At 42.5% G+C, this 13,153-nt stretch overlaps 1 protein-coding gene across 5 annotated transcripts in view; it reads left to right on the forward strand.

Moving 5' to 3' along the window:
* ppp1r13bb (protein phosphatase 1, regulatory subunit 13Bb) overlaps positions 1–13,153 on the forward strand; it is an 81,175-nt gene that overhangs the window by 40,375 nt on the left and 27,647 nt on the right. For 4 of the 5 annotated variants that reach the window (XM_021612188.2, XM_021612187.2, XM_036985199.1 and 1 more), the window contains one exon: positions 6,000–6,101. In XM_021612188.2, the coding sequence (XP_021467863.1) occupies positions 6,000–6,101 (102 nt within the window). Of the gene's footprint in view, positions 1–361; positions 582–5,999; positions 6,102–13,153 lie in introns of those variants that run through there. The other variant, XM_021612189.2, reaches the window with a different exon arrangement.

Genomic DNA, 13,153 nt, shown 5'->3' on the forward strand with positions numbered 1-13,153 from the left:
TGCGTGCACACACAGTTACTCCCTCTCTCACAAACACACATGCAAGCGCACACTTTCTCACACTCGACACTTACACAAGCACTCCTACACACAAGCAGCGAAACTACACACACACACACACAGACACTCGGCCCAGGGAGAGAGGAGCTCTATAATCCCCAGGGGACACATGCCCTTTAGAGAATGGGAGGGTAAGACATGGCTTTCCCTCTCTCTCTCTCTCTCCTGTCCTCTCTATACTCATGGTGGTCCCCTTCTCTTTCTCTCAGCCCCCCTCCCTCTCGCTCTCTTCCTTTCTCTCAATTTCACCCAGACATTCTCTCACTCTCCTTTTCGGCTGTCTGTGTGTGTGTGTTTATTTTTCCTGTGGGCCTCATCAGTGAGGCTCTGTCGCCCGGATGCACTGGAGCGTGGTTCTGTGTGCCAGTGGCTTTCTGTGTGTGTGGGGCACATCCTGCCTGAGTTGAGTCAGTCTCATCACCCTCTACTATCGTCCACTCCATCCCCCCTGTCTGTGAGGCAGAGCCCACACATACACGCACCCGGGATTCACTCACTGAAGCTGGGGAAATACTTGGGAGGTAAGGCGATCTCAACCTTTCATCTGAACCACGCAGCCAACTCGGGACTGTGTGCATTTGTAGTATATTTACAGACACTACAGCTACTCTGCAGAAATAAAGCTGTTGATAGTCTAGTGATAGTTTGTAGATGGAGTACAGACACGTTCTGGTTGAAAGACAACCAACGTAGAGTTGACATGTTACGGACTTTGTTAAGCATCTACAGATGTGTACTGTTTCAACATTGACGAATAGCCCAATATCTCAACGAGAGCTTTTCTAACTGTTTGAACTTGTTCTACCTGTCTCAAAACGAAAGCGAGTCTGCACTCAAAAAAGAGATTAAAAGTCAAATGTGGCGATTTGATGATCGTGATGTGATTTATTCAGTAATTGGAATGCAATAGCAGAACAAACATGGTCGGTAGAAGTGGCACTGTGATGACAAGGAAATTGTCAAAAGTTTGAATCGCACAAGCAGGTCGTTTTGGATTGCTGTGTCAAACTGTTGTGTGGATCTTGGTCGCTCTGTGAAACCTGGTGCTGAAATCCAAATGTGGACAGGGAATTAGAGATTGTGTGGGACAGAGACGGGGGCTTTTGGCAGCTGGCTAGCATATCCCGAAACATCAACCCCCATCTCTTTTCCATGTTTTTTTCCCGCCTTGCTAACTCGTTACTAGTCCTTGATTTCAGCTCTTCCCTGCTCCCTTGCCTTGCCCCACTCTTCAGGCAACGACGGACAGCACAATGAGCAATGGCACAACAGTGGATGCATCACAATAGTATCTATTTTCTCCAGAAATGTATACTCGTTCACTATTTAGCACAAATCTAAAATCATTGGATTGGTGGTGTGGGCTAGGGGGGAGTTTCACCATATTTCTTAGACCAGTCATTTCCTCTTAAATCAGTTAAGAGAAGTGAACAAGTGCAAACTTTGGGAGGAAGGAGGGATAATCGAGATGTAGCCAGTGTGTTGAGTCTGCTTGGGATTAGAAATGGGCAATTCCACAGTAACGGAATTACGCAGAGACTGATGTTTTACTTAAATGTATGCCAAACAAAAAAACAGTGATTTCAAAGTTTAACAAGCTATACATTCCTATGCACAATGACCTACTTTGAATAATTTACACAGTAAATCCATTTAAAAAAATGTATTTGCTAGAAAAATTGGGCAGATGCTAAGTTCGGTAACAGAATAAAAGGTAAAATGTTCCTCAGTTTAATTCTGTTACCTAACTTTGTATCTGCACAGTACTTCCTGAAAATTCGTTTTTGTAAAATTTGCTGTGGAAATGTATGAAAGTAGTCCTTGTGCATATGGTTTGTTAAACTACACTTTGAAATCAATGGTTTTTGTTTGGTATACATTTTAAAGCGCAATATTTGATTCTCAGCATTAATTCTGTTACCATGGGATTACCCAAATTTAGCTTTCTCTAGTCCGGCTTTTTCAGAAGGATTTCCAGTGGGTGGACCCTCCATTTTAATCTAATAAAGCAATTGGTAACCGTCCAGTGACATTGTGGTCTCTGAGCCATTCCCAATTTTTTTACTGGGTAATCCCAGAGCGTTAACGGGACACAGGCACACACACAAACATTTTGTTATGTGTAACTTTGAAGTTAAGTTCTACATTGGTCAGTCCAAAATGTTATTGTTTTTTTAATTCTGTCATGTTTTTTTATTTGTATTTCCTATTAAAGTTATTTATGGTTTCTATGCCTTTAGTTTTCCATGTGGACTAATTTATCAGTTAATTATGAAAGGAGCATAGTGAACAGACCTGGATTGGTTTTACCTCTTGTAGTTCATAGCAACACATCAGCCAGAGCTTGTACTTATGCCTTATATAGATTGGCAAATTGTTTTTCCAGTCCTACCACTTAAGAAAGTGGCAGAATGACATTTTCTTTTGTAGGATCTGTCTTTCCCCTCCTGACGCCCCCCCCCCCCCCCCCCCCCCCCCCCCCCCACCCTTCTAATCTGTGTAGCCAAACGGAACTCAACATTGTCCTTGGTCACTGTAACCCTTTTTATCATGATGTCTTTTTCTTTTTTTCTAAGGACCTGTGGCCTTTTGTATCAAGAGTCTCAGAGTAGGAGCGTGAAGTTGAGTTGTGTTTTGCCAACAAATAAGATTATATGGGCAGAGGTCGACCTGATCCTAGGTCAGCAATCCTATTCTGAAAAGCTTGATACACACGGCCCCAGATTTGGTAAGGGTCTGTGAAGCTTGCACACCATTTTCAGAAGACCAGAACAAAGTAGACAACTACACACAGTTGTCTTGATTTCCACATTTTCCTTCATATCTGTGCTGTTTGATGTGTGTAAGACAACCATGACATTTAGTCTCCCCCTTTTTAATACACTTTCCATAGGCCCTGGCTAGGGGTTCTTTGCCATTTCAATATTGCTTATGGCTCTGAGGCTCTACCGAAGCCAGGCAACACCTTTGGAGGTAGATATGCTCTTTCAATAAAGTTTTCCCTAGTTCAGCTATGTGCTTTGAAGAGAATGCATTACTGTCTAAACACAGTTTACATCATCCTTGTGTATGCAGCTTTAGGTGTGTTTGTGTTACCCACCTATGGCCATTGGACTTCAAGAAAGGTATTTGTTTCCACAACCCGGCTGGTTTGAAGTCGGGACTCGAGGGATGAGAAGAAGGTTTGACTTGACCTCTGAACCGATAGAGGCTCTGTGTCACCAGGACACAGTCGGAGAACACAGAAATTATTTTTTCCCCCCGAGTTCCGGCCTTTGGGAACATGTGCTTAATCCAATTATCCTTGTCCGTGCCCCTCCCAGTGCCCCATTGCCATAGCGACCCTGCCGCTGCCCTTCGTGATGTTGTGATAGGAACTGAGAGGCGCCTGTGTAAAGAGACTGATACTGTTGCTATCACAGCTGCGATTCACCCGGCTGATAAATTGAGTCAAGTCGTTTGCGGCAGTCCGTATTGACCCCGGTCAAGATCCGGACCGCGGTGCTCCTGTTGAGTATGGCTGCATCAGACTAAAATAAGGAAGATTTTTATTTCATGAGTGGATGGTTAGGGGGCTGGAACATAATTTGTTGATTGCAAATTGACCCCAAGACGCCCAAACAGATGTAATATTTGACTGGTACCCCGTGTATATAGCCAAGTTATTGTAATTCATTGTGTATTAATTATTAGACGTTTGACTTATTATTTCCCTATTTTCTTGCTCTCTGTATTGTTGGGAAGGGCCGTAAGTAAGCATTTCACTCTTAGTCTACACTTGTTGTTTGCAAAGCATGTGACAAATAAAATTAGATTGAAAACATAATAATTTCATACCTTACTTACATTTGTATGCAATCACATACACTATATATGCAAAGTATGTGGACACCCCTTCAAATTTAGTTGGTTTGGCTATTTCAAGCATACCCGTTGGTGACAGGTATATAAATTCGAGCAAACAGCCATGCAATCTCCATAGACAAACATTGCCAGTAGAATGGCCTTACTGAAGTGCTCAGTGACTTTCAACGCGGCACCGTCATAGGATGCCACCTGTCCAACAAGTCAGGTCGTCAAATTTTTGTTCGTCGGGAGCTTCATGAAATGCTTTCCAAGGCCGAGCAGTTGCACACAAGCCTAAGATCACCATGCACAATGCGAAGCATTGTAAAGCTCGCCACCTTTGGATTCTGGAGCAGTGGAAACATTCTCTGAAGTGATGGATCACGGTTCTCCATCTGGCAGTCTGACGGACAAATCCGAGTTTGGCGGATGTCAGGAGAACGCTACATGCCCCAATGCATAGTGGCAACTGTAAAGTTTGGTGGAGGACTAATGGTCTGTGGCTGTTTTTCATGATTAAGGCTAGGCCCCTTAGTTTAATTGAAGGGAAATGTTAACGCGACATAAAATTACTTTTTAGACGATTATGTGCTTCCAACTTTGTCAACAGTTTTGGGCAGGCCCTTTCCCGTTTCAACATTTCCTGTTTCTCACGTGCAAAAAGCAAGATCCATACAGAAATGGTTTGTCGAGATCGGTGTGGAAGACCTTGACCGGCCTGCACAGAGCCTCGACCTCAACCCCATCAAACACCTTTGGGATGAATTGGAACGCAGACTACCAGCCAGGCCTAATCGCCCAACATCAGTGCCTGGCCTCATTAATGCTCTTGTGGCTGAATGGTAGCAGGTCCCTGCAGCAGTGTTCCAACATCTAGTGGAAAGCCTTCACAAAAGAGTGGAGGCTATTATAGCAGAGAGGCTATTATAGCAGCAAAGGGGGGGACCAACTCCATATTAATGCCCATGATTTTGGAATTAAATGTTTGACGAGCAGATGCTCGACGATACTTTTGGTCATGTAGTGTATATCGCTCTAATATGTGTGGGAATACTTTGGAACAGATTTCCAAAATCAAAATAACTTGGAGCTGATTTGCTGGTGTTTTTAGTCTTTAATGTCTAACAATTTAAATATAATCACCTGCAGGCCAAATTTGGCCCACGGGCTGCCAGTTGGAGAACCCCGATCTACAACATGCCATTTAGCAATATATATACTTACAGTAGTTTGTGCATACGTTTTCATATGGATGGCGCCAGTGGGAACCAAACTCGCAATCATGGAGTTGCAAGCGCCATTCTCTACTAACTGAGCCACAGAGGACCACATCTATTATATAACCTGCATTGAACTGTAAAAAATGTTTAATGAGTAAATAGATTAAATGAATGGATAGATAGATGTAAATAAATATAATTAATAAATAGATATACCCACCGGCAATATTTTGCAGTGTCCCAAAACAAACTTCTGTGCAAAAGCTGCCCTGGGCTAATTGTTTGTAGGCTATACTGTGGACACCCACTACTGAAGTAATGACCATCCCAGCACTGGGCGATCTCTATGCTTTGATTGTCCTCCCCTCAGTTAGTGTGGGGTTTTTTTCTATCTAGATTATGGGTCTGCTGCTGACCGCTGTAGCTCATTTTCTTTTTCTGGCTGAGCCAATGTGCTCTGGCTCTTCGGCTTCATTCCAAATGACGCCCTAATCCCTATAGTGCACTACTTTTAACTAGATCCCTGGGCTATAGGGGAAAGGGTGCCATTTGGGATGCAGAATTCCTCTTCAGGGCTGAGGAGATAAACAAATGGATAACACATCAGAACATCCCTACTAATGTCTCTCTCCCTTTTTTTCTTCTCTTTCCCTTATCTCTCTCTCCCACCACTCCTTTTCTCTCCCTCTCTCGTTCTCTACCACTCCCTTCTGCTCTCTCTCCACCTATCCCTTCCTTCCTTCTCTCTCTGCCACTCCCTTCTCTCTTTCTCGCCCTCTTTTTTTTATTTCCCTCTCTCCCTTTCTCAATCGCTCTCTCTCTCCCCCTCTCACTTTCTATGGTCTCTTTTTCCCTCTCACTCTCTGTGTGTAGGTGGGGAACCCCCGCGTGGAGCTCACGCTCTCGGAGCTGCAGGAGATGGCCACACGGCAACAGCAGCAGATCGAGGCCCAGCAACAGATGCTTGTTGCCAAGGTAACCTATTGTGTGTTTGTGTAGACAATTTTCTTTACTGGAAGAAAAGCCTTATAAGAGGGTCAGAGCTACTGTATTCCAGGGGTATTCAAATCCCAGTCTGGAGATCCAGAGTGCTGCTGGTTCTTCCTGATAATTAATTGCACCCACCTGGTGTCCCAGGTCTAAATCTGTCCTTGATTAGAGATTTGCCCACTTTGGGGTGGTTTGATGGTAATAAATTGTTCCCCACAAGATCCTGATCAAATAGATATGATACCCTCTCCAGAAAATGTGCTTTCTATGGTTTTTTACACGTTTATTTATCTTGTTGTATGGGAGTTTATGCAATAGAATGTTTGCAGACTGATTTAAGGAGTGTTGAGACAAGTTGTAATGTTCACATGCTCATTGAAAATGACACTTAAACAACAATGGAACATTCTATTGGGTGGATCTCATCTTAAACATTTTGCCGTCCATAGCTAATGATTTACGTAGACTCATCATTGAAACAACAATGTTACAAATGGTAGAACTATATAGGCTACTTGTTTTAGGGAAATTGGTCATACTGGGAAATGATACAAGTTCAAGAGATTCAAATCTAGTAGTGTATTGGTTTTATAGTTGTCACTTGTAGTCTGTTGCATAGCAATATTTAGCTGGCAGCCATATTGGAAAATGTGTACCTTATGTTATAGAGGATGCTTGTGCCCAAAAGCCTGTTTTAGCATGGGTTGCGCCATTGAGGACTTTAACCATTTTGAAGTAGTCAACCGGGTGGGACTACCTATGGGTTAAGGAAGATTCACATAATTCTCTGCAGGTCATCATAAGTGATTAGTCAATCATACTCGTGATCGAATATTCCATAACTGTAGGTGGCAGTAAATCGCCAACCTTGACTTTTTCTGGTTCAAATAACAAACTCCAGGTGGCAGTATGTACCCTTTAAGTTGTTTTACTAACTCATAGAAGTAGTAGAAGAAGGAAATTGACCACTTCAAAATGGTGGTGCCTGTGAAGTCAGACTCCATAATGGGACAGATACAACGTTGTGATCTCTATACATTTCTATGATCCTATGGTTAAATCAGCAATAGCTAAGCATTCTTTTTTAGACTTTTTCTAGCCTTTTCTCATTATGAAGGCATTTTGTGAAAATGGGTTACCTGTACCTCTTTTCTGGACGTGATGCATTCCTAAGGGATTTTCATACAGAGTGCAATGTACGGGGCAGGTTTCACATCAGATTTCCTGATGTTAACACAATTTATAGAATCCAATTACATATCATTTTAATTAATAGATATCAATGAATGATCTAGAACATTTTCAAAGTGTTTTAATTTGGAGTGCAACGGTACACATTTTTACTGAACTGTTTGGTGCTGCGACCTCAGTGCGTTTGGCACTGTAAATCCGAATGAATACCGGTATTTTAAAAAACACACAAAACACTGTGCCGATGCTGCGTTGTATGCCTCTTTAGTAAATCAGCTGAAAAAACTATTCCATTAAAAATAACTAGAACCTGTCCGCATGTAATCAAAATTCTAATCTTAATTGGCTAATTTCAAACTGTCCTTTTGTGAGGCGCAGCCGGGAAGTAGTTCTGTACAATGGCGAGTGGTGGGATCGATAAACCAGGAGGATTCTACATCGTTTAAATGTTTACTTCCCAGTAGATTACAACGGCGATAGACCTTAGAGTATGTCGCTACTGCTCAACGAGAATAGCCTATGCAGCTGCCAACACTTCAAACATGTTTTCACATTTACACCGACATCACCCAAGTATTCCTACCACCGGAGCAAGACGGAAACGCAAAAAAAAACAATAACGACTTCGTCTCCCCTCTCCATTCAAGCGGCAGCCCTTCACAGAGGATTCTGACTGGACCAAAGAAATTGCATCAACGATAGGTATGTCTATATCTACAGATATGTCCCTATTCTCAGTGGTTGAGAAGAAAAGGGGGTTTCAGCACCTCGTGAAAGGTGCTTGAGCCATGTTACAAACTTCGTCCTCTGGCACTCATTTAAGCAAACAGGTAGTACACAAAGTTGTCAATGAATTGGCCATCTACTACAGATGGATGGACCTCCAGGGCTTCAGAGAGCTTCTACACAGTGACAGCCCATCACATTACCCCGGATTGGGAAATGAGAAGCACTGTGTTACAGACACGCCCCCTTTGAGAGTTAACACAAGTGCGCATATATTTCTCAATGTAAGAAAACATTATAGCATAGGCCTATAATGTCTGAGTCACATTGATTTCACATGCATATTGCACTTTATTTTAGTGTTATAATAATTTGGTGGGTGCTTATTTGATCTATATCACACGTACAAGTGTGTATTAATACATGTGGGCATTGAAAATGTGTTTTTTTTTGCATATTCCGCTCTCCCTGAGACCGCCTCGGTGAGTGAGGTCAAGGCCAGGGTCTGCCATTATTAACGGCAACCCTGGAACAATTAGGGTTAAGTGCCTTTCTCAAGGGCATATCTATTAGGCCTGGCTCGCAGTCGGCGTTCCAATTCATCCCAAAGTTGTTCTATGGTCTTGAGGTCGGCTCTGTGCAGGCCATTCAAGTTCTTCCACACCAATCTCGACCAGCCATTTCTCTATGGACCTCACTTTGTGCACGGGGGGCACTGTCATGCTGAAACAGGAAAGCGTCTTCCGCAAACTGTTGCCACGAAGTTGGAGCACAGAATCGTCTAGAATATCATTGTATGCTGTAGTGTATAATTTCCCCTCACTGGAACGAAGGGGCCCAGCACGAACCATGAAAAACAGCCCAAGACCATTATTCCTTCTCCACCTACGCATTGGGGTAGGTTGCATTCTCCTGGCATCCGCCAAACTCCGATTTGTCCATTGAACTGCCAGATGGTGAAGCGTGATTCATCACTCCAGAAAACACGTTTTAACTGCTCCAGAGTCCAATGGCAGTGAGCTTTAAACCACTCCAGCCGACGCTTGGCATTGCGCATGGTGATCAGCTTGTGTGTGGCTGTTCTGCCATGGAAACTGATATCATGAACAGTTCTTGTGTTGAAGTTGCCTCCAGAGGCAGTTTGGAACTCAGTAGTGAGTGTTGCAATCGAGGACAGATGTGCTACGCACTTTAGCACACTGCGGTACTGCTCTGTGAGCTTGTGAGGCCTACCACTTTGCGGCTGAGCCTCTGTTGCTCCTAGATGTTTCCACTTCACAATAAGAGCACTTACAGTTGACCGGGGCCGCTTTAGCAGGGCAGAAATTTGACAAACTGACTTGTTGGAAAGGTGGCATCCTATGACTGTGCCACGTTGAAAGTCACTGAGCTATTCAGGAAGGCCATTCTACTGCCAATGTTTGTGTATGGAGATTGCATGGCGGTGTGCTCGGTTTTATACACCTGTCAGCAACCGGTGTGGCTGAAATAGCTGAATCCACTAATTTGAAGGGGTGTCCACATACTTTTCTGTATATAGTGTATGACTTGTACACTGAGTATAGCAAACATTAGAAACGCCTTCCTAATATTGAGTTGTACACCCCTCTTTTGCCCTCGGAACAGCCTCAATTTGTCGCCGCATGGACTCTACAAGGTGTCGGAAGCGGTCCACAGGGATGCTGGCCCATGTTGACTCCAATGCTTCCCACAGTGGTCTGGGTGTCCTTTGGGTGGTGGACCGTTCTTGATACACATGGGAAACTGTTTAGCGTGAAATATCCAGCAGCATTGTAGTTCTTGACACACTCAAATTGGTGCGCCTGGCACCTACTTCCATACCCCGTTCAAAGGCACTTAAATATGTTGTCTTGCCCATTCACACTCTGAGTGGCATGCTTACACAATCTGTCTCAATTGTCTCCAGGCTTAAAAATCATTCTTTAACCTGCTTCCTCCCCATCTACACGGATTGAAGTGGATTTAACAAGTGACATCAATAAGGGAACATAGCTTTCACCAGGATTCACCTGGTCAGACTGTCATGGAAAGAGCACTGTGTACAGTGCATTCGGAAAGTATTCAAACCCCTTGGCTTTTTCCACATTTTGTTGGGTTATAGCTTTATAGTTTTTTTCCCTCAATCTACACACAATACCCCATAATGACAAGGAAAAAATAGGTTTTTAGAAATGTTGATAAATGTATTTAAGTGTTTAAACATACCTTATTTACGTAAGTATTCAAACCCTTTGCTATGACACTCCAAATTGAGCTCAGGTGCATCCTGTTTCCATTGATCAGCCTCAAGATGTTTCTCCAACTTACCTGTGGTAAATTCAATTGATTGGACATGATTTGGAAAGGCACACACCTGCCTATATAAGGTCCCACAGTTGACAGTGCATGTCAGAGCAAAAACCAAGCCATGAGGTGGAATGAATTGTCTGTAGAACTCCAAGACAGGATTTTGTCGATGCACAGGTTTGGGGAAAGGTACCAAAACATTTCTGCAGCATTTCACGTGACATTTAAAACATACCTAACTCAGTTGTCAGAGAGAAAGGAAACTGCACAGTGATTTCACAATGAGGCCAATGGTGACTTTTAAACAGTTACAAAGGTGAATGACTGAGGATGGATCAAGAATATTGTAGTTACTCCATAATAGTAACCTTATTGACAGTGAAAACAAGGAATCCTGTTGGCAAAATGGCACTAAAGTAACACTGCAAAAAAATATGGCAACGCAATTCACTTTTTGTCCAGAATACAAAGTGTTATGTTTAGGGCAAATCCAATACAACACATTACTGAGTATCACTCTCCATATTTTCAAGCATAGTGGTGGCTTCATCATGTTATGGGTATGCTTTTAATCGTTAAGGACTGGGGAGTTTTTCAGGATAAAAAAAAAAGAAACTTATTGGAGCTAAGCACAGGCAAAATCCTAGAGGAAAACCTGGTTTAGTCTGCTTTCCACCAAACACTGGGAGTTAAATTCACCTTTCAGCAGGACCGTAACTAAAATACAAAGCCAAATCTACACTGGAGTTGCTTACCAAGAAGACTGAATGTTCCTGAGTGCTCGAGTTAGATTTAAGTCAAAACTATGGCAAGACTTAAATGGTTGTCTAGCAATGATCAACAACAAAATCGATAGAGCTTTAAGTATTTGGAAAATAATAATTTGTCAAATGTTGCACAATCCAGGTGTGGAAAGCTCTTAAAGACTTACAGCTGTCTAAGGTCCTCATACAAAGTATTGACTCAGGGATGTGAATTCTTATGTAAATTCGATTTTTGTATTTCATTTTCAAAAAATTAGCAAATGTTTCTAAAAACGTGTTTTCAATTTGTCATTATGGGCTGTGTGTGTGTAGTAGGGGAGAAATTAATTTTTTTTATTTTTTTATTCAGGCTGGAACAACATTTTTTTAGGGAATAAGTCAAGAGGTGCGAATACTTTCACTGTCGATCACTTTATTTCCCGCTTCTGTTCCTCAAATGTTATTTTTTGTTTTTCGGTTCTGTTCCCTCAACCATGTCCAACCCATGCTTTGAGGTCCAGACTTGAATTTGATGGTGCCCATTTTCCATCCATAAGAAGACGGCCAATGTCAGAAGACGTCAGGCTTTCAGGGAAGCAAAGGGTCACATGCTTTTGTTATAGCCCAGCATTTAAACTCCTGATTCAACAAATATCAACGTCAATGTAGAATCTCATCAGTTTTCAGGTATTATTTCAGTGTTTTTGGCAGTAGTCTGTTTTCCTGCAAAATGTTGCACAACACAGAAAAAATTACGTTCATTTCTAATTTTCAATGTCACTTTTTATGACCGTGGAAATACAATTTTTTATGCCAATATTGAAATGTCATGACCTCGATAATCACATGTTTAGTTAAGCCTATATCTTGTGAAATATCATTGGGAAGACGTTAGAAATGTTAGTTGCACCAGTTGTTCAAACTGTTCAGTCATCTGAGCCATGGGGCTGAGTAGTTGGGTGTCAGTGAGGCCACTGCAGCTCTGGCCATTTTATAGCTTCTATTCACTTAGCCAGTCAAGGGCTGCATCCTAAATGGACCCTTATTCCCTATGTAGGGCACATTAGGGCGGCATGTAGTCTAGCAGTTAGTGTTGGGTATGTGACAATATTTATTTGTTTTTTGCCCTTTTAAAAAAGTAGTGCACTATAAGGAATACGGGGTCATTTGGAACACATCCAAACACTTCTGGATTCAGTAGGGACTAGGGAGCATGCCTTCTGCCATGCTGCTCGTGCGTGTGTGTGTGTGTGCGCACATGATTAATGCTGTCCATTGCAGAGACATGGTGCTGAATCGCATTATGTGGAGAGTGAGGCAGGCAGGGTTTTGTGTGTGCATTCTTACGGTTGTCATTTTTTCTTTTTCTCATTTTATCCATTTGCATTTGTGGTCCAGCCAGCCAAATTCACCCTACCTCCACTGAAGGACATTCGAGGCATTTCTCTGTTGGTCTTGAGTGGGTCCACATTCGCTATAATTCACCAGCTATTTGGCTAGCTGTAGTGCTCGCCTCAGCGGCTTGCTAGCCAGCGTTGTGGAATAGCTTCAAGCTAGCTTAGCCAATGCCATAACATCTGTATAGAGTCTTTACCTTGTTAGTAGATTTGGCTTCTTATTAGAGGAAAGCATTGACGAAGAGATATGTAGGCAGTCTATATTTCTGTACACACCCATAATAATAAAAAGGTTTCCCAGGTGCTGGATCTGAAAGGGTAACGTAGAACAAAACTATAAATCCTCACACTGGTATGATGTTCCCAAGGTCTTTAAGACAAGGACAATGTTTCGACTACAAACTAGGTCGTCATCATGATTGACCGATTTGGCCGTGCAGGGAACCTCTGTGTGCCAAATGGCAGAGAAGTGATTTTATTTTAAAAAGTAGGTCTACTTGAAACCCTGCAGTCATTTGGAAACATCGGCCTGTCATCTCCTCTCTTGGAACTTGAATTAGAGCAACACACAGTTGAGAAACTCCGAGAGAGATGAAGTCATCCCTCCTCCTTTTCCTTTCCTCCTTCAGAGTTCAGACCCAGTCGCTAATGTATTTCTTATATGGACAGCAGT

Source organism: Oncorhynchus mykiss, chromosome 8, assembly GCF_013265735.2.
Source record: "Oncorhynchus mykiss isolate Arlee chromosome 8, USDA_OmykA_1.1, whole genome shotgun sequence".
NCBI classification, from domain to species: domain Eukaryota; kingdom Metazoa; phylum Chordata; class Actinopteri; order Salmoniformes; family Salmonidae; genus Oncorhynchus; species Oncorhynchus mykiss.